Raw genomic sequence first — 22,126 nt, 5'->3', positions numbered from 1 at the left:
CGCAAACCACACCGAGGCGCCACGAGGGGGGAGGGAAGCAGGGAGATGGCACCATCACTACTCGTGCACACCATCAACCGAGCCCCAGCTAACACAGCAGGAGGTTCGCCGGTGCACATCGGTCATGCTGTGGGCCGGCCATGGGGAGACAGGAGCTTGGCGCGACGGGATTGCTCGCCGCTGTTGCTGCGCCTCCAAGGAACCGTGGTTCAGCGAGGGCAGTGTTCTGCGCATTCCAACCGCCGATAATTAACCCTCACCCGTGTTCATTGTGGTCTTCCATCGTGTATCACTGGTCAAATCAGAATTTAGGGCTAAGGATCGAGGGATGGTGTGGTCCGGCCATGGCTCCGCCGTGGGGGTTGACGGCGCCACCGCGTCTGGCCACTGAGTGGTGGTGGCGCTCGTGGGCCGTTAATCGATCAACCAACGACTAGGATCAGGGGAACACATACCCCTTCGCTTGGATTGGGTCCAAGCCGTTAGATTGAGATTTGAGGATGGAGATTAGATCATGACTTTCTTAAAATCTGAACTGTTGTTGGTAGATCCGGTGGTGTAGGTTACGTACTGTTTCGACTTTATGATAAATTCGATATGGACCGTAGGATCCTATCTGGGCGGCTCGGGATGCCGATATAGCTTCGGTCGCAGCCATTTTATAAAAGAGACCCCATAAATTTATTAAATCAACTTGCCCTCCCTAGGCAGAGAAAATCCTACATCAAGGTCCCTGGACTTTGCATTTAAGCCCCTAGAAGATAATTTTAGGTATAAAAATGATCCTAAATAACCTAGAAAGTTATAAGTTTCATAACTTTTGTGTCCTAACTCTGATTTAAGCCTTTCAAGTTCTGTTAGCTTTGTAATAATATTGCATAAGCTTCCATTACATTATTTTATCAAATAACATGTTTTCAAAAATAAATATTCATTTAATCTATGCTTAGTATATTATTCCTTCTAATCAAAGTTAATGCATCCATAACTATAGTTTGACTAAAATGTAACCTCTAGTCAAGTTATAACCTAAAATTAAAGATAAATTAGTTATTTATTTGTCATAACCTTACTGACTTATATTAATCAAACCTAGATTATAGTTCTCCTGGTTGATCACCTAAAACATAGAAAGCCCATAACTCTCTCATGTTAACACCTGATTCTAGTGGTTCTCGAACCTACGTTCTTGTAGCATCGCGTAGAATATTCTTACGTAGTTTGTTCGCATGTTTGGTGTAATGTTATTTTTATGTACTCCTTGTCTATTTGTATGTATTGCTATAGGTAGCAGCGAGGTCACGAGAAACCCGAATACCAACTTGGTGAAGTACATGGAATTTCAAGTCACAGGCAAGTTGTGCCCTTGATCACTCTTCTTTACCCAATTATGTTCTTGTTAATCATTATGATCTGTATAGATTAATTTTGATGGGACCTATTGGTACCTTGGATTGGGGGTACCCCTTACTACAGCATGAAGGCGCGATGCCCATGCGACTATCCCTAGTCACATGGTGAACAGCGCCTGGCTCCACCACGTGGATGGCTCCAGGGTCGCCATGTGGCCAGAGAGAGCGATACACTCCAAGATGCCAACTGTGGATCCGGACCCCCATGGGAAAGTGTTGGACCCCTACATGTAGACCGGACCTCCGAGGCAAGGTCTAGGACCCCCGCAAGTGCAACCCAGACCTTCGGGTCGAGTCCCAGACCCATCTGTGTGGGGTCCGGACTACCCACAGCCAAGTCCTGGGACTCTGGGGCAGGGAATACCCAGGCCTTGCTCAGGTGGGGGTCTGGTGCTGGCATGTATTCAGGCCCAGCCTGGTGCGGACCTGCCCACGTAACGCTACTGCTCCCCGCCCAAGCGGAGACCCGATGCTGCCACGTGGCCTACCGCGCGTGACATAAGCCAGTGGGCGGCGCCTGACATAAGGCCTCTGGGCCACGCTGTCTCTGCATTTATTGCGGAGAAGACGCGCCGCCTGACTATCCTGCTGACAGGCGATGTGCCCCTTCAGCATTTAATGTGTCATGTCCACTCAACTGGCAGGCGGCGTCCAGGCCATCCTGCAGGCGGTGTGCCTGTCCATTTTGTTGCCAAACAGTACGCCCACGTTGCAAGGTGCACTATGCCCATCCATCATCACTCGTACATTGCCAGCGAAGCTTCCCCTGCACGCCAAAGCTACACAGATCGCGGATATCAGGGCGCGAGGAAGATCGCACTAGGGGCAAGCATTAGTCGCTCCAAGTATTACATCCGTTATGTCCCTGGACCCACGTGTCGGGGCTCAGCACCCTTGTACGTGCCCCCCTTAGACTATAAAGGGGAGGGCACGCTGCGTTACAGGGGACGGACGCTCTCAGACTCAATCAGACTCAAGCTCACGAGCAATACAATACACAGTGGAGTAGGGTATTACGCTCCGGCGGCCCGAACCACTCTAAACCCTTGTGTGTTCTTGTGTGTTCATCCCCCCAATCTCTAACAAGCAAAACGCTTAGGCCCCTCCTCATCTTAGGATTTAGGGCGGGTGCATTCCGCCACCCGGCTGGAGATTTCCTCTCCGACTTTTGGCGCGCCAGGTAGGGGGCTGGCATTAGGTTTTTGCTTGTTTTCCTGCTCGGCGCCATGGTTCACATCGTCGAGCACCACGACTTCATCCCCGAGGATTTCCCCATGGAGGAGGTTGCCTCTTCCATACCATGGGCCTCTAGCCGCCCTATGCCCAGTGCAGCTACTGTTGAGCGCTCTACGCTGCAGCACACTCCTATGCAGTCGGCCAGGGCATCAAGAGCTACCGCTGGTGCGCTGTCCGCAGCCAGGGAGTTGTTGCGTCACCCTCCTAGCTCCACGGCCTCATCGGGGGCCATGAAACAGTGGCGTGACAATGTCGACCGGCTACTCGACATGGCGCACTCTGGCTCAGCCAGGCCCAAGCCTCGCTCGTCCCGACTTCAGCATGAGGCGTCTGCGTCATGCACTCGCCCTCTGTAAGGACTACGCCGATCGAGGACTTGTGGGCGGAGCTCAACCGCCGGCGGGTAGGAGAAGAAGCCACAACCTCTTCGGATGTGCCAGACGACCTACGGGCAGAACTCAACCGCAGGCGTGCGGGCGAGGATGCCCGTGTCTCTCTGGAAAGGGTGCGTGAGCACCGACAAAACATCGAGGGTCGCAACCTGGATAACGACTTCGCTGCGGTAGCACCGCAGGCCCCGACGGGCGCCCGGATCCTGACGGGTGTCCCGTTGGCCAACGTGGGATGCGCCGCGCTCGCGGATCATCTCCACGCGGCGTCCTGGCCATCCAAGTTCTGGCCACACCTGCCGAAGAAGTACGACGGTACATCAAATCTGTCGGAATTTCTACAGGTTTACGTCACCGCTATCACAGCAGCAGGTGGAAACACTGTTTTGATGGCAACATATTTTCATATCGCCTTGTCTGGGCCCGCATGGACTTGGCTCATGAACCTAGCCCCAGGATCAATCTACTCCTGGGAAGAGCTCTGCGCGCGGTTCACAACGAACTTCGCCGGTGCTTACCAACAACACGGCGTGGAGGCCCACCTCCACGCAGTGAGGCAGGAGCCCGAAGAAACTCTCCGGACGTTTATCTCCCGCTTCACCAAGGTGCGAGGTACTATACATCGCATCTCCGATGCTTCTATCATCATGGCCTTCCGCCAGGGGGTACGTGACGAAAAGATGTTGGAGAAGTTGGCCACGCGTGATGTGGAAACTGTCTCCACTCTCTTCGCTCTGGCCGATAAGTGCGCCAGAGCTGCCGAGGGCCGTGCGTGGCACTCGGCACCACAGACCGGGGAAGCCCAGGCGGGTGGCTCCGATATTGTAGCCTAGGACGGTAAGAGGAAGAAAAAGAAGAACTGCGGTCACGAAAAGCCGCATTCTACCGCTCTGGTCGTTGCAGCTGCGACTGAGGCCGGGGCGACCGCAGCAAACGCCCACGGCCGCAGAGGGGTAACCGCGGCTTATGCCCTGTGCACCCCAACGGTCGCCACAGTGCCATAGAGTGTCGCGAGATCGTCGACCTCGTGAAACGCGTCAACGCGCGGCACGAGCAGTCTTCCGGGGACGGCTTCCCACCTCGTCGCCGACCTGGAGAGGAAAAGGTCCACGACGACAAGGTGGCCGCGGCTGAACCAGACCTCGGGTATCAGTCACCCGAGGGAGCCCTGAGGATGTTTTCACCAGAGACTCCGACTCTGGTGACAACAGCTAGACGGGCCACTGGGGGGGCGTATTCCCTGGTCTACGGGGCCAAAGCCTGCCTTCCCCGCGGAAACCCTTTTTGGACTCCCCAAGGGTCCAGCCTTTTGATGGGCCTATGCAGGAATGGCTACAGCGCGAGGACGTGGACTCCATCATTAAAACGCAGATGGGAACCCAGGGTCGGGACCTAGCCCTGGGGCGAGTACTAAACCGAGAAGGGCTCCGCAAACTCTCCCCCAGCTGGAAAGGACCCTTCAAGGCGACGGAAATGTGCCGACCTGAGGGTGACCACCTCGTTGTGACTGAAGGAGTACCTCTTCCTAACCCTTGGAGCATCTCTGTAAGTTCTATCCATAGGAGCAGGTCTGAGGGGTTGAGTTTTTCTCCGTTTGTGTAGCTAGGTTATACATATGTGTGCACCAGCCCGGTGAGGTTCGCCCTCATAAGCCCGGCCTGTTGGTCAGCACCCATGCATGACAAGTTATAAAGAGAAGATTTACCCCTTCGGATCTGCCTCTATAATAGTTTAATCCTCCTGCTTCATGGTGTTACCCTGCAGTTTCCAGACGTTAATTTTTATCTAACCCACCCATACAGTTTCCATCCTATCTAACATGATGACATCCAAATTGAATAAGCCAGGCTTGCAGTTTAGGACCCCTCTGCGAAAGTAGGGAGGTCCGGTAGCCTGGGGCCGGTTCTAAAGAATGAGAACTCGTTCCATGGGGTGGTACGGAGCAGTGTAGCCGCTTAGCCTGGTCCTGTAACGTAAGCCTGCACAGTCCACCACTCTGTGACGAGTACCCTAGTATTTGAGCTATAGTCCTATGGGTCCGACAACCTGGGGTCCGGCTCCAGAGAATGGACACTTGCCTCCTGGTGTGGTCCGGAGCCGTGTAGCCGCTTAGCCTGGTCTCGTACTGTAAGCCTGCACACTCCACTCTATGGCGGGTGTCCTAGTATCTAGAGCCATGATCCAGGGGGTCCGAACACACAACTTGGCTTCCCAGACTAAAACCTGCAAGACCCGTGCATGCATCAAAGGATAGCTAATGTCAAACGAGGGGTCCTATGGGTGTGCTACTAACGCTCCCTGGCCGAAGCTGTGTACACATCCAGGTCCAGGTCGAGGCTGCCTCCTAAGGGTTGTTGCCAACTCTTTCAGGTACGCTGGTATCCAACCTCTACACGTCGAGCCTGCATCCTAGGGGGGCCAGGTACCAGGGAGGAGTCGACAACATCACACACAACAGGGACAGGTGGTACACAGATAAGTGTTAATACTGCTTGATAAATAGTACTCAAAAAGTGCCTTACAAAAGCAAAAGTTATTACATTTGCCTTCAAGCGGGGCCCTAGCTCCATCTCTACAGGTGTAAACTGCTCGACGCCAGCAGGGTCACGCTGGAAGCTCGCGGGCACTGTCCTCGCGGAATCCTCCCAGGCGTCTTGCCAGCGGCGGTGGCCACCTCAACGCGTGCGCCATAATGAAGAGGCCCTCGCCCCCGTCTTCCTACGGGGGGTGACGACGAGGCCATTAAAGCCAAAGAGTTGGGTGCACGGTGGCAGGCGCCGCTGGTGGTTTGGCCAGCGACGGAGACCACCTCTGCACCAGCGGCTCGCCAATGGCGGCGACCACCTCAGCGCGTGCGCCATGGCAATAAGGCCCTCGCCCTGCCCTCCTACGGGGGTGACGACAAGACCATCCAAGCCAAGGAGTTGGAAGCTCGGCGACTGACGGCGCTTGTGGTCCGGCCAGCACCGCGTAGCCGAAGTTCGCCTCCTTCGCAAGGCTAGTGAACATCCTTTTCCTCCAAATGCTGGAGGAAGAGGCGGGTCATCAGCTCATGCGGAAGGCAGAACCACAACTCGGCTCGCTCTCCACCCCTGCAAGGCTGATGAACATCCTTGAAGCCGAGGGCAGGGGGAGGTCGTAGCTCGGCTCGCTTCTCTCCACCACAAAGCTGGTGGTCATCCTAGTAGATGACCACTGGTGGGAGACTGCAACCCGGTTGCGTGATGAAAATCCTTGAAGCTGAGCGATGGCAGAAGAGCGCCAACCCCCACGAGGTCGCGCTCCTCCAGCAACAGCAAGAAGGCGAGATCGACAGCGCCATCGTGCAGGAAACGAAGAGCGCGAGCTCCCCGGCAGCAAGATCGCCGAGGGGGAAGGCGCTGACATGGACCCTTCCACCAAACACCGGCGCGCTCCATCCAGGCAGGCGGCGCGCCGGGTCAGGCGTCCGCTCAGTCTAAAAGCGCTCGGGATGAACTTACAAGGCCATAGCGAGCTACGGCGATGCAAAGTAGAGAGCTCAGAGGCGAAAGGGCACAACGAGTGGGAGAGAAGCGAAGGCATGGCTGATACTCGAGGGATGAACCCCTTTTTAAAGGTAGATTCCTCCGCTCGTGCCCCGAAAGGCCACGAGAAGCCTCCCCCGATGCACACCGCATCACCCAGCCTATGACGCGGGGCCCAGCCCCACAAGTCGTACGACTGGCGCGATGGTCTCCCAGTGCGCTGAAGATGAACCGCCACATGGGGAGCGAATCGCCGCGCCTCTTCACCTCCGTCGAGAGTAGCGGTCCAGCCTCTGGCCCGGGGGCCCGGGTCCATGAGTCATACTCCTCGGGCATCGGCCTCTGTGTGCGGAGAAGGCGAACCACACCATGAGGAGCATGCCACCAGCTGTGGTAGTGTGCCTCTTCACCTCCACCGAAACCAACAGCCCAGGCTCTGTCACGGGGGCCCGGGCCCACGAGTCATCCTCCTTGGGCGCCGGTTCCTGGGTGCAGAGAAGTCGAACCGCCACTCGCACCAATATCGTGCCTCCTCGGGGCCGCCACAGAAGACAGAGAAGGTGAATTTTCAAAACCAAATGCAGCGGTATCGAGGCACCCCGCGCATGGCCCAGTAAAGCCATCGAGTGCGGAGACCACGGGTCAGTCAGCCACGGGAACAGGCGCGACAGTTGATGTGACTGATGGTAGGCTGATAGCGCGAGCGCGCTGAGTTAATGCGGCGCGCATAGAGGAGGCACCCCAGTCACCGATCATGCCAAGTTGACGCAAGGTACAAGCTTTGGCCCCACCTGCAGGCTCGTATCCTCCCCTGAGGCGGGCCCGGGGGCCACTGTCGGTACCCTGGATCGGGGGTACCCCTTACTACTGTATGAAGGCACGATGCCCACACGACTATCCCTAGTCACGTGGTGAACAGCACCCGGCTCCACCACGTGGATGGCTCCAGGGTCGCCATGTGGTCAGAGAGAGCGGTGCACTCCAAGATGCCAACAGTGGATCCGGACCCCCATGGGAAAGTGCTAGACCCCTACATGTAGACCGGACCTCCGGGGCAAAGTCCAGGACCCCTGCAAGGGCAACCTGGACCTCCGGGACAAGTCCTGGACCCATCTGTGTGGGGTCCGGACTACCCACAGCCGGGTCCCGGGACTCTGGGGCAAGGGATACCCAGGCCTTGCTCAGGCGGGGGTCCGGTGCCGGCATGTGTTCAGGCCCAGCCTGGTGCGGACCTGCCCACATAACGCTACTGCTTCCCGCCCAAGCGGAGTCCCGATGCTGCCATGTGGCCTACCACGCGTGACGTAAGCCAGCGGGCGGAGCCTGACGTAAGGCCTCTAGGCGCGCTGTCTCTGCATTTATTGCGGAGAAGACGTGCCGCCTGACTATCCCGCTGACAGGCGATGTGCCCCTTCAGCATTTAATGTGTCCTGTCCACTCAGCTGGCAGGCGGCGTCCAGGCCATCCCGCAGGTGGCGTGCCTGTCCATTCCGTTGCCAAACAGTACGCCCGTGTTGCAAGGTGCACTGTGCCCATCCATCATCACTCGTACGTTGCCAAGGAAGCTTCCCCTGCACGCCAAAGCTACACAGATCGCGGATATCAGGGCGCGAGGAAGATCGCACTAGGGACTGACATTAGTCGCTCCAAGTATTACATCCGTTATGTCCCTGGGCCTACGTGTCGGGGCTTAGCACCCTTGTACGTGCCCCCTTAGACTATAAAGGGGAGGGCACGCTGTGTTACAGGGGACGGACGCTCTCAGACTCATTCAGACTCAAGCTCACGAGCAATACAATACACAGTGGAGTAGGGTATTACGCTCCGACGGCCCGAACCACTCTAAACCCTTGCGTGTTCTTGTGTGTTCATCCCCCCAATCTCTAACAAGCAAAATGCTTAGGTCCTTCCTCATCTTAGGATTTAGGGCGGGTGGATTCCGCCACCCGGCCGGAGATTTCCTCTCCGACAAGATCCAATAGGTCACTCTAGTTTGGTCTTCTTTATACATTGTTTACCACTTAACTTCTGGGTAGTATATGCTATTGCTCTATGTGGTTGTGGGTGTTAAGATTCATATTATTCATGATCATGCTATTTATTGTCCATGCGTTATTACTGTCCATGATAAGATCATTATGATAATTAGAACATGAAGTGACCACTCGGAAAAACAGTGCTACCACAAGGGTGGTATGGGATGCCCTTGGTTGACTAATTAGGAAAGCTAGTGGAGGACTACCTTACTCGAAATAGGCAAGGGGATAAGGGAGTTGTCGGTGTAGGGAGGTTCTTGGGTTAATCATGCTGCGATGGCTTTTCAGACGGGGGTTCCTATATCGCTCTCCTTAGAAACCGTAGCGGATTTTCTGAAGCTAGTGGAACTTTGTAAAGACCTCGTAATGCTACCCTGTCTCGTCTCCTCGGTAGAGATGAATGGGAAGTCGCGATCCCTTGGCAAATGGGTAACACGACTTGTGGGTAAAGATGTGCAACCTTTGCAGAGTGTAAAACTGGTATATCAATCGTGCTCTGGGTCATGAGCGGCTCGAACCCTAACATGATTAATTTATGAAATTAAACTTAATTTATCACTTGCATTGCATTGCATTATGGGATTATATTAATTTTGATATCTTATTTATTTGGATTGATATTTACTTATACTTAGTAACTGCTAATAAAACTTTGACCTACTTTAAAAAGCAATGCCCAGCTTTAACCATCTTCTTTGGTAAACCTTCCAGTTTACATGGGCCACACCGTAAGTGAGCTGCTGTACTCACATTGTCCGAGGTCAATAACAGGTACCACAAGATGAGCAGCATGAAGGAGGTCGCGATGAGTTCGTGAGAGGTCTAGGCCGTCGTCTCCCAGTCAACTATGTTTGCAGGGGATCATTGTCTTTATATGATGTGATTATTTAGTTACTTGATATAGAACTCCTATTATATAGTAAAACCAACTGTTTGGACTGTTTGGACTGATGCAACTGCAAGTCAGATCGGAAATTGAGGGATGATATAACCACGAACCAATCAGTTCTACAGTATCATATAAATCAAATAAAAAACAAGGAGAGAAAATTGGAAATGTGATGGTATTCTAGAAGTGGTGAAAAGTGAGAATATAGAAGATTGCACAACTGAATTATACATCCACCGGCTCAAAGTAGAAGTGGAAACCTGTTGCTTTAAAATAAGCAACCAAAAAGTAGCAGGTACTAGTATGTCTTTGTATTCCACTTGTGGAGCAAAATAAACTAATCGTTGTGTAGCAATTCTGTCACCGAACAACGTGATGCAAACCTAACAATACTTAATTTGCCAACCCCGGCGCGATTATCACGTGGATCATATTGGTAGCTGAATATTATTACTCAGAAACTATGATGGGCTCGTCTCAATCCTACTATACGCCAGTAAAGTACGAAATACTTCCTCAATCAATTTTTTTTATCCAAGTCGTCGTGTATTCGATTGGTTGACAAGTCAGTAGTAAGCTCGTGTTAATCGCTTTCCAGTAGAAATTACACTCCAAAATTGCCTGTTCAATACACTGGTAGGGCGGGCTCCGCTGTAATTTACAAAACTCTGCTTTGTCCAAATAAGTACAACAGAGGTTAGAAAAAGAAGAGTTAAGGAGGGAAGAAAAAAAAAGAAGCATAGCGAAAGGCTAGGATGCTCCTATTTCAAACTAGTTGAACGGCTGGGATCTGATCGCGGGCGTTTCAAATTTCAATTCCAAGCGCTTGAGGCTGGATGGAGCCAGGGCTCGCCTTCGTCCAGCCTCATCAGGTCCTGCAGGCCTTCCCAGAGCAGTTGCTCCCCTGCCTCCTGCCCGGCGCTCGGCCACTCTGGCTGCCCGCGCTCCTCGGCGTCCGCGCTGCAGAGAGACGGCGACGGCGTGGTGTCCGACGACCTGGCGGCCGCGCTCGCTTCGCCGTTGCTGCTGATGGGCTCGTCGTGCCCCGTCGGCTGCTCCGGGAACGGGAAGTTGAGCTTGGCGCGCGGGCCACGGAACTCGATGGCGGCCTGGTCGTAGGCCCTGGCGGCCTCCTCGGCGGTGTCGAACGTGCCCAGCCACTTGCGCACCGCGCGGCGCGGGTCGCGGATCTCCGCCGCCCACTTCCCCCACGGCCGCTGCCGCACGCCGCGGTACTTGTTCTTCTTCTTCCTCCGCCTCCTCTGCCCCGCCGCCGCGCCTCCTGTCGCGGCCGCCTTCTCCGCGCCGCCGCCCAATGCGCCCTCCCCGGCGGCGAAGAACTCGCAGCCGAGGCACCGCTCCATCCCGCACACCTGGCAGCGCGCCGCTGCCGGCGGCGGAGTGAAGACCTGCGGCGGCGGCGTGGCGTACCCGGAGACGACGTGCAGCAGGGCGGCGACAATGACTTGGTGCTCCCGCTCGAGCGAGATCATCCTCCCTGCGAACGGCGGCTGCGGGCCCGGCGGCTCGGCGCCCGCGGAGCTCGGCGACGGCTCGTCGAAGTGGCCGTCGAATCGGATCACGTAGGATTGGTACGCTGCCATGGCGGAGAGGTTGGTCATGCGGGCTGTAGCGATCTGTGTGTTCGTCTGGTGGCGAGGCGCTGCTTTGAACTGAGGGCGGGAACTGGAGAGGGGGCAGGTTTTATACGGGGTTGACGTCGCGGAGTACGCGGAGAAGCGGACAGAGAAGCGCGCTGATTTTTTTAGTGGGAGCAAGCTGCTGCTGCTGCTGCTAATGGCGCCCTCAGCAGCGCAAAGTAAACGTGTGAAACGTGCGCGTAATGCGCTCTGTTTTCCCTTCTTTTCTGTCCCGGTTTTGCCCTCCTGATGGGCTGTAGCCAACCAGACAAAGTGTGGACGCGGGGCGGGGCAGGGGCATAGTGCGGGGTCACGTGCGGTGACGGCGGAGCTGACGTTAACGAACTGTACGGGATAGAGTGTATCATAAAATTATAATAAGCATTTGTTTTTGGTAAAAAACATATTTTATATTGTTATAGTTATTAATTTTTATTACTTACATATAGTTGTATAATCGTGTCAAGGTTTTTTATTTCTGTAAAATTTATGTATCTTTATTTTTAAATATACTATTAAATCATGAAGATATTTATATAATAATTTATTAAATATACATAGTATTACGATAAAACTTCTTGTAAGACTCACGGCGATATGGAAGTGGAACTAAGTGTGACAATAGACTCTAAATTTTACACTACAAAATAAAATTTAAGTATTAGATCAGATTTAATCCTATTTTTATTTATTTCTAAACTAAAATTTATTTAGAGCTCTACTATTTTGTGAAGAATTGTAAATAATTATTTGGATCTAAGTAAGTGGAACAGCCGACAATTGGCCTGGCCCGTCGTTGAAGGGGTCAAGAGTGGGTCACGGTGACGAGGAGTCCCGTGATCCGTCTCGTTCTCATCCAACGTGGTGCAAGCCTGCGAGGTCGGTCGTGGTGGGGACGTGTTTGAAGTGTGGGGTCCACCTGTCGGAAAGGCTTCGAGAAGGAATATCTCCTACGGACAAGGATGGCTGGTGGTGTCTCAAGTGGGTTTTGTTTTATCCAATTCTGTTGCGGATGAATAAAGGTTTGAAAAGTCTGGTCATGCTTTCAGTGTCCTTATCTGGTCGACTAAGACACGTAGAGGTGTTTGGGATGGCTAGTTCATCTCTATTATAGAGCTGTAGTTTATAGAATTAATTTAAATAGCTTTAAAAATATTTTTAATCTAAGTAATAAACAAAGTAACTTATGTAATTGTCTTCTAAACACTTATAGTTTCAGGTCCACGATTTTCTAGATTATCTAATTATTTGCTCTATTAACTCCACCAAGTTTTTTGAATCTAGAGTTGTCCTAAACATGCCTAATAAAGCACTTCAAATATTTGCAGGCTGTATAGTAATTTACAGAAATCATTTATAACAGTCAAAATAGATCTCAGTTGCTCGTTGCACACTAGAACTTTTCAAGGATCCTTTGACCGGAAACGAAATACGGGCAGCATTTTTTTTTCTAGACTAGAGAAAGTTAGGGATAAAGCCTGCATACGCAAAGTCCTGCGATTTACTCCGTCCAATAAAAAAAATAAGATGAGAACAAATAATAAAATTCAAACCTTATTGTTTTTAACCAACAATTCGTTTAATAAGATAAAAATATCATGTTACAATAATAATTACATCGTATTTGTATTTACAAATACTATCTAGTGATCAAACTTATGTTACCATAACTTATATATTAAAGAGAAATTAGCAGTCAAAGTGTACTTTTGAAAGCCTCAACATGCCAAATCGTGCATTTAATTTTTAGAGAGTAATATCACTAGACTCGATTCATTTAGGCTAGAATTCTAGTATATCTATGGCAACACATGTATCATATGACTCTATTGTGCCTGTGAAAAACATATTTTTTGGGTAATAGTAGACTAACTTTTACTTTAGTATTGTGATTTAGATAGGTTAAGTTCACACCTAGATTAAGCAAGGGTGACACTTAAAAGTGACGATGGTGGCCACAATGTAATCAAATGCTCAACATGGAAAACAAGAAAGAGAAAAACAAAATGCAAGGATTCAAGGCAGAAGAATAAGTTAAGGCGTTTTATTTTGCCGATCCACGCACAATACATTGTGTGGTTGGGTTTATGATGGATAGCCATACTATTAAGTGAAGAACTCAAAGGTCAATGGGGGGGGGGGGCGTCGCGCCGGGCAGGGCCGCCGGGGAGGGAAGGGGGAGCTTACCACCACAGACGCGATGAACGATGGCAACCGCAGCTCTCCGGTGATCCAAGCGAGGGCAGGGAGAGAGTGGGAGAGGGGTGGTTTTTCCTCTCCTAGATCATGGGTGCGCGGGAGAGGGGGGCAGCTGGGTCGGCCGGGCCGCTTCTCCTCTTTCTTCCTTCCTTTAATTATCCTCATTTCTTTCTAATTAAATTTACTCACCGAATAGAACCCTAAATTGAATGGATGCACACCTAGGCACGACATCAAACAAAAATAAATATGCTCCAGCATGATACAACAATGATATCACCTTAGGGTTTTGGTTACACATAGCATGGACATAAATCTCTATATTACTTTGAAAATAGGAGAAAGGAGCAGAAAAGAAAGAGACAAAGAAGGTAACACCTGAATTTGGTGAATATGGGAGAAGAAATTTTATACCCCATATTCAGGGTGTTACAGGATTCCTCGCCTGACACGACACCGACCCGCCATAAGTGGCCGGGCACATTAACTACACCTAACACCGAGTCGCAGTAGAGAGCCGATCCACCTCCCACTCATGACATGTGTCGCACCCCGACCTACAACGCACTCATGATCTGCGTAACCCCACCCCTGCCTACAGCGCACTCATGACCTACGCTGCCCTTCGGTCACCAACGCACTCATGACCTACCGAGTCTAGGACTGAGTACGCGGACCAACTACAGGGCCCACAACACAATGAGCCACGTCGAGACCCAGGCTATGGAGGCTAGGGGTTAGCATGGCGCAGAGATAGCAATGATGGCGCTAGGGCCCGTGCCGCCCACGTCATCCATCATAATGATCACGAGCAGAGATGACAAGGCACATACAGACAAGCAGCCTCGACACAATAAGACACCGGATTTTACCATCGTATAATGGCTCCTTCTCAAAGAAGCCACCATGGGTACCCCCACCTTTGCCAATAAAAGGGAGGGGAGCAGGCGAAGGAGGGACCCCGAAGAACACACAAGATAGAAGACACTCGACGGAAGACAACCACGCACACAGTGGGACTTGAAGACCCGGAGGCCGGAGCCAAGACATAACATAGAACTCCAGTTCCATAGTCTTTAGGAGCCACCCCACATAAGAGACTTGGGAGCCCTTCCTCCCTCTCTCGCCCTCTTGTAACCCCTAGTACGAGCATCGAGCAACAAAGGTGCCGGTAGTGCGAGCCACCAAATACTGAATATAGGAACGTTTTGCTCGAACCAGTATAAACCTTGCGCCTGCCGAGAACATAGAAATTTACTTATCGGAGTAGAGGTTCAAAACACCGACACACCTAAAATAGTCATCACTATTGGATCTTAATTGGATGCACCAAATTATTTGATCACACGATTACACCAACACAACTGATTACATAGGATATGTCCACCTCAAATAAACACAAGGATTGATATCCTCTATAGTGGACTGTAGAGGCTGCCAGGTGGGCCTGGTGGGTGCCAGCAGTGGCAGACCTAAAAATAGATCAAAGGGGGGGGGCTAATTTATAAATTGAAGAGGCTAAAATGGCCGCAATATGAATAAACGGAGCGATCATAGAAAGGATACGTAAATTACAAACATGTGTAGGTTGTTGTGTACTATACACATGTGTGATAGGCTGTTATTATACGTATGTGTCTTCTAACCGTGGGTCTGCTTATTAGATGCAATTTCGGTATCCAAGTTTTACCTATATTAAGAGTCAAAATTCTAGAATGAGACACCATGTACATCTCACTTTCTTTCTAGCTTTTTTTGTGTTCGACAAGCAATCAAATTTTCAACTAGTAGTATTTTATCCATCCCACAAGGTCAAATGGCATGAGAACTGACCATACACATTTAATTTTAGAAAACTCTAAATCGAAGTAGAACTGAAGTGAATGCACTGGGATAATGCTCTGTGCTCTCCGTCCATGCTCGTTGCCACTCTGTTGTTTATGGCCTCGCGCAGGGCCTAGGCCGACCGTCACCAACGGGTGGCTGAGCCGCCTTCGCCCACGCGTTGGGTTGCTGCCTACCATGCTCTCTACACCTAATTTTGATCGTAATCTCGGGAGAGCCTCCTCCATCTCGTGACTACTTCGGCTGCAGGATCGGAGCTGCAACCCACCGCCCCGGTCCTAGATCCGTCTCTGCGTGCCAGGCAGTGACAAGTAGTTACAAATGCTCCACCTGTAAGGTAATGCTATATCTAGCAGCTATCCTATCTAATCATCTATTTCAAACTTCACTCTTTAAATAGTGTAATCTACAGTGTAAATTCTCTATTTTATACAATCGGCTAGGGACAGCCTAAGGACATGTAGAAACTAGAGACATTTGCTCGGTTTTCAAAGTACAAGATATTGTATAATACAAATCTGATTCTTTGAATTATAAATACAGTTAATAAGAGATAATATGTATAGAGAGTCATATAAAGATAGATAGACTTCTTGTAAAGAACTAGTCTCTTGTATTTTTTTTTATTATTTAACCCTTTAGATATCCTTTTAAAAGACGAGGTATTATTAATGATGTTATATATGCCCTAATGCATCTCATCCGATCTTGCGCTGCCACACATGCATGGTGGATAAGTACAGAAGCAAATCGACGATCGCGTGCCTCGGCTGCATTCGAATTCGCGTTTATCGATATCGAGCCGTCAGCGTGATTTGACGTCGTATGGGACGACGGGTTCACTCTGGTCGGCGGGCGAAGCTCCGCAGCCAATGACGCCGCGCCGCTTTCTATGTAATCAGCCACGGGCCACCCGGACCAGGCCGGATCGAGCGACGTCAGATTGCTGTGCGAGATACCGCGGTCCGGGGCCGCGAATTCCCGTCCAGGAGGAGGACGAAGAAGCGGCGCCGGCGCCGTGACCGACCACGACCACCGGCGCGCTGCCGACTTGCTGAGGTGACAAGGGTATGAAAAGTGCGTGGCCCCTGGGCCCTGGCCTCCCGTGCCGACCTGACTTTTGCTCGTCCGGTCGCCGTCGTCCGTCCTAAGGAGACGCACGTGGCTCGCTCGCTTTCGCTTGTGCCTTGTGCGGGGGCGATGGGCCGATGGGACCGCGCACGTGGAGTATCGCCGTTAGCGTCCAGCTGCCGTTCCTCAGCTCAGTTATTGGTGCAACCTCTTTTATTTTTTTTTTTTAAAAAGAAAAGGAAAACTAATAACTAGAAATATATCCGCGCTCGGAATTTCCCCTTTTGGCTGAAAGAACACTTATCACTACCGGCTCCTACTCAGGCTAGATAAAGCATCCTAACAAGACCGTGCTAGTTATCAACAAAAGCCAGGAGGACCACAGATCAGATGTGACTCTTGACGTACGAGTCTTCTCTCGTATTTTCAGGGCTCAGCAGCTAGCGGGCCACTTACCCAAACACGTAGCTAGAATTTGTAGCTCACAGATGGTCTTTGTAGATACGGCCTCATTTATTTGGAACAAAGGAAAAGGGTTAGGAATTTCGAAGGATTGAAACCCTATCGTAATTTTGATGCTAGAGTAGAGCGGCCGGGTTGTAAAGGTTTCGGATTCGGCTTTATCTCTGTCTCAATTTAGAAGCTATCTAGTGATGATCTATAAACCAATTTATCTAGCACTTTCACCGGAACCAAAAGAAAATGAAGTGCTAGATGGCCATGGGTGTCTCAGCTAATATCTAAGTATGTAATCTTCTTCACCTCTATGTTTATTAATTAACTATACAATAATACAACGTATGGTATTATATATTTACGCACCAAGTCTCTATAAATCTGTTGTGTATAATCTCTTATACCTAATGTATATCTGTTGTTAAGTATATTAAAAAATTAAGTTTTGGATGGATTAAAACAGTCCTGTTCTCGACTTTCTCGTCGTTCTCCTCCCTAACCTAGTCCTCGCATCTATCCATCCACCCTCATTCATTCCGATGCAGCCCAGGACAGTTCGTTCGGATCCTCTCTTCCTGTCCCTCCCCCACTCTGTTTATCATCGTCGCGACACTGGCAGGCTCGTCTATTGCGCAATATAAATGGGCAATAGCACATGGCCTCCAGTTTTTTGGGCCCAAAATTTTTAGTTTTCTAAATATAAATGATACAATACGATAAGGATTGTTTGATATTTTATAAAATAAATTGTTAGCCTTAAAAAGAAAATATGAGTCAACAATATAACAATAGATCAAATATGAAAGGATTGTTCATATATTTTTTCTTTAAATTTTTAAACTTCTATCGTGTATTAATATGAAACTTGAATTCAATGCAAAAGCAGTTTTTACAGTCTTATTTGATTTTGTTATGCATATTTCTAGCCCCTATGAATTTTGGTGAGTGGATCAACGTAATCCGGTTGGCTCGCTAGTCAATGTATTTGGTTCATCCTGGGCCTCTTAGCGGCTATATAATTTGGATTGTATATGAGATTAAATAATTTGGGTGTATCTATTTGGCAATCTAGCTTATTGAACTTTAATTATTGATTTTAGTTATGTGTTATGAGGCGGGAGCGAGGCAAAAATAGATGAAACGTTTTTAAGTAAGAAGTGGTAATGGTGAGTAATTTCTCTTGAAGTTGTCATGTGTAATAAAGTCTACAATACCAAGAGCTTATCGATAGCAGGTCTGAGATGTCTTCTGATGATGCTGGGGTGGTGCTAGCGGTAGCGGTGTTGGTGCTAGTGGTGGTGGTGCTGGCGGTAGTGGCAGTGGTGGTGCTGGTGGGTCTCAGATGGCTCCGATACATTTCACAGGTACCATTACATTTAGTTCTCAATAAATTAGTGATTGATATCTAACCATCTTTTCATAACTATTTAGTGGAGTTCCAGTACAAATACGCTACACAAGACCAAGATCACGGCACACCTGAGAAGTGTAAGACCACTCACACAGGGATCAGACACCAAGGCCTACAATAAGCATATTGGGCCCCCGATTCTAGCAACGAAAGATAAGGTTTGTCTTCACCCCTACTTCCCTATGCCAGTTATTCGGTTGATGAAGTGACACAACAACCAATGAGGTGGGTGTACGAATGAGAGGACACTGAGTACTACCAAATGTTGGTGGAGTCGTGGAGTACGACTTTTGTGTGGACCGGTCAGACTTTGACAGAGTACAAAGCACAGTTGATGCGTGAGCAAGGTATTATGTTACTATAAACGGAGGTGTACAATATGGCAGAAGCACAATATCAGTGGAAAGCGCCCCCGTGGGAATGATCTTCAACGGGGAACAACTGTGAACTATGAATGGTGTATTTGTATCTTCGATGTTGTTTGTGAACTATGAAACAATGTCATGTAATGTATTTGAACTGCTAAATGTTGTTATTGGATTTGTGATAATGTTTGGGGTCATCTTTTGTTCAAATTATGGGGCCTCAATGTGTTTTATTTGCAAAAATATATATGGCTCGGTTTTTATTTCTATGACGCCAGTTTATCAGGCCAGAAGTTGATTAATCGGCCTTATCAGCCGATTTATCGGTTTTGAACCGTATCAAATTCAAAAACTAGGCGATTTCGATTTTGACCAGTTTTCACTTGTTTATCACAATAAACTGGTTATCGATGGGGCCGATTTTCAGTTTTTCACCCTTCAACTGATTTGGTGAACCCTGTAGACCTGTACCTAGGTACAATGCACCCACAATCGCCTTTCAAGTCGTAGATGGAGGTGCTAGCATGGCCCTGCTGGCCCCCCAACCAAAAAATATTTTTTACTTATATATCTATGACTAAAATAAAAGAGATAGTTTGTAATAATATATATTCCATTTATATTACTATAGTTATATATAAGAAAAATCCTGGCTTATTAATTGGAGAACATACACTTTCTTTCAGGTGACCAAGCTTGTTTATTTATCTGATTGTGATAGTGTGTACATGTAGAAATACATATATGAAATTGAACTAGGAAAAGGTAAAATTCAGGAAATTAAGGAAAAGACGTTATGCAGTGTCGTGCTGCTGTGTTTGCAATGCAGCACAAGACTGAGCAATCTGAGCTGCTAGAGGTGGCGCCCCGCCGGGACGCGGAGGCTCGCTTTCTCCCAGACGCAGTAGTCCTTGCCGTGCGCCGCCGGGTGGAAATCCGACGGGACCACGCTGCTCACGCCGTACCTTGTCCCGATCTTCACCATGACCTTCTCGTCGACGACGGCCACGTACGCGTCCGCGTCCGCCACGAGGATCCGCAGCTTGCTCCCGGCGCGGATGCCGTTCCGCGCCCTGATGGCAGACAGCGTGGATATCTCCTGCTTCAGGTTCCAGTCGAACATGTGGTCGTAGAACTGGACGTGCATCATGCAGCCATGCACACGTTGGATTATTAGCTATAGTATATATAGGCACTACGTCTGGTTTGGGAGTGAGATTCTGGTGTGTGTAAGTGTAACTGACGAGTCACTCACAATGCAGGGGACTCCTGGATGGGTGAGGATGTAGGCGTAGCCCTGCATGACCTTGTCGGATGGGAACGGCCAGAGCTTCTGCGTCGACCCGGTGTCATGGTTGTCGACGAAGGTGACGGCCTTCTCGGGCGCCCACCCGATCAGGCCGGCCGCGTTGCCGGAGCTGTCGCGCAGCCGCCACAGCTCCCCCTGCACGCCCGCCTGCAGCAGGCCCTTGGTGGGGAAGTCGAACGCCATGGCGGGCCCGCCGACGGCCCGCGTCCAGTCCAGCAGCTCCTGCCGGCACTGGTCCTGGTTGGGCGCCGGCTTGCCGTCCCCGCTGTAGCTCAGCGAGTTCCATATCTCCGCGACGACGAAGCTCGGCGGCCCCGTGCTCTCCACGTACATTCTGGCGACGGCCGGCGAGTAGCCCTTGGCGAAGTCGAGGCGCCAGCCGTCGAACCCCACGGCGTCGGACCTGAGCCAGTTGAGCCAGGCGGAGAGCTCCCGCTGCACGCGCGGGTTGAGGTGGTCGATGTCGGGCGCCGCCGCGAACCCCTCGCCCGTGTCGCGGTGCCCCGTCCCGTCCGAGTACTGCGTGTCGTCGCTGCAGATCATCCCGGGGCCCCAGTCCAGGCGGTCGTCGGGAGTCCCGCCCTCGAAGATGCAGTACACGCCGCGCGCGTCCTTCTTTTCCGCGCACCGGTGGTTGATGACGATGTCCGCCACGCACTGCACGCCCCTGCCGTGGAACGCCGCTATCAGGGACTTGAGCTCCGCCGCCGTGCCGTACTTGGACGCGTCCAGGTCGTATAGGCGGCCTGGCATGTAGCCTGCCCATGGCCGTCGCCCGTCGCGTTATATATCTCATGTCAACAAAGCATGGATGTACACGTAACGTACTAGCGTAGTGATCTGCTCAGCATGAGGGTGTCAGCCGGGCAGTAGTGAGAGTACCTTGTGGCGAGACGGAGTGCGAGGGTGGAGGCAGCCAGACGTGCGTGACGCCGGCCTTGGCGATGTCGTCGACCTGGGCCTTGAGCCTGTTGTACCAGCCTCCCTGCTGCTTGCACGACTCCCAGTTAAACCCCTGCACGCGCGCGCACAGATCGTCGTGGCATGCATGATAAGTTGACCATAACATTATTGACGTGTACAGGTACATATATACTCGTCGTACTCGTACCTGGAAGAGGACTTGTGCCTGGACCAGGCCGCAGGCCAGCAGGGTGGTGCAGAGCGCCAAGAGGAAGAGCAAGCACAAGCTGCTCGAGTGCTTCATCATCTCCGTCTGCGACTGCGACAGTGCGCGAGATGCTTCACTTATCTCAGAGAGTGGGTGGAGGTGTGTGTGGTTGTGCCGACTGCCGAGTGGGCTCGCCGGGGGCGCCCTATATATAGGCCGTCGCCGGCACGGTGGCTGAGGCAGGGAATGTTGAGGGAAGGCTCCTCGTCATTAATGCGATGTGGATATATGGATAGAGGGGCCACGTAGGTCCGGCGCCGACAAGAGGGGCAGTCCAACAGGCGCCTGCCTAGATGCATGCGGCGGCGTGGTGCTGTTGAAGACAAAGACCCGTTGCGGCGGCTGCGGCGGCGGCGAGACGACGACGGTTGCTCCCAGACTCTCACTCCTGGCAAGACGGAAGAGCTCGGCGATCGATCTCGCCGCCTTGGGACAGCCGCAACCGGAGGCCTGACTGGCCGCGCGGGCGCCACGGCACTCGCCTAGCTAGACGCGGTAGCTAGCCTTGACTGGACGGACGACGTAGTATATATGGACGGACTATGGAGGCGCCCGTCGTCGGCTTTTTCGCCGCCTTAAATTCTTGACCTGGCGATGCTATCCACATCCTTAAACGCAAAGTGACCGATCCATCGAGCATTCGAGCCCCGCCTGATGCCGACCTAGAAAGGAGAGAACTGGATAATGCCCAGCCCACTCATGGCACTCAATGGAGCTTGCTTGGCCAACGAAGCAATCCAACAGAAACAGCAGCGATGGATTTAGCCACTCCTGAATTGCCGACGAGATCATGTCAGTCAGCATCTCTGACGAAGTTGGACTCAAACTCGTTGAATTGCCGATGCCGACTTGGTATCTGCTAGAGCGTTCTAGATGGGCATTTCCTTCTTTCAATGGCTTGGGAAATTGGGAGTATAAGTGTGAAGAGCATTTCTCCAACCACAAAAAGCCTTCGAAATGTCCGAGGGAAACGCATGCACTAATGTCTGAGGAAGGCTTGAAAATTCCCATATTTATATTCCTTATATATATAATATGAAGTTGCGAACGTAATGTTGATATGCGCCCTTGTGGTTCGGGTTATGATTGATTGTCAATAATAGTAGTGTCTTGGATTGAGTCGTGTGGGCTAAACAGAGTGCGAGTGTATTTGTGTAGCATATGTCTTCGTCTATGTGACACACAGGTGTG

General features: G+C 50.9%; 2 protein-coding genes across 2 annotated transcripts; both read right to left on the bottom strand.

Moving 5' to 3' along the window:
• Nucleotides 1–10,129: 10,129 nt before the first annotated feature.
• On the bottom strand, nucleotides 10,130–11,143 carry LOC100283357 (AP2 domain containing protein). Its single transcript, NM_001156258.2, has one exon. The coding sequence runs from the start codon at nucleotides 11,088–11,090 to the stop codon at nucleotides 10,281–10,283; it is 810 nt and encodes a 269-aa protein (NP_001149730.2). The 5' UTR covers nucleotides 11,091–11,143; the 3' UTR covers nucleotides 10,130–10,280.
• Nucleotides 11,144–19,134: 7,991 nt separating this feature from the next.
• On the bottom strand, nucleotides 19,135–21,023 carry LOC100383492 (putative alpha-amylase family protein). The gene is made up of 4 exons (NM_001176140.1): nucleotides 20,876–21,023; nucleotides 20,647–20,779; nucleotides 19,711–20,522; nucleotides 19,135–19,590 (listed from the first exon to the last, which is right to left on the bottom strand). Exons 1-4 carry the CDS (start codon nucleotides 20,972–20,974, stop codon nucleotides 19,309–19,311), a joined length of 1,326 nt encoding a protein of 441 aa, NP_001169611.1. The 5' UTR covers nucleotides 20,975–21,023; the 3' UTR covers nucleotides 19,135–19,308.
• Nucleotides 21,024–22,126: the final 1,103 nt, after the last annotated feature.

This window comes from Zea mays, chromosome 1 (genome assembly GCF_902167145.1).
Source record: "Zea mays cultivar B73 chromosome 1, Zm-B73-REFERENCE-NAM-5.0, whole genome shotgun sequence".
Taxonomy (NCBI): domain Eukaryota; kingdom Viridiplantae; phylum Streptophyta; class Magnoliopsida; order Poales; family Poaceae; genus Zea; species Zea mays.
The sequence above is the reverse complement of the archived record's forward strand: the minus strand, read 5'-3'. Positions and strand labels throughout refer to the sequence as shown.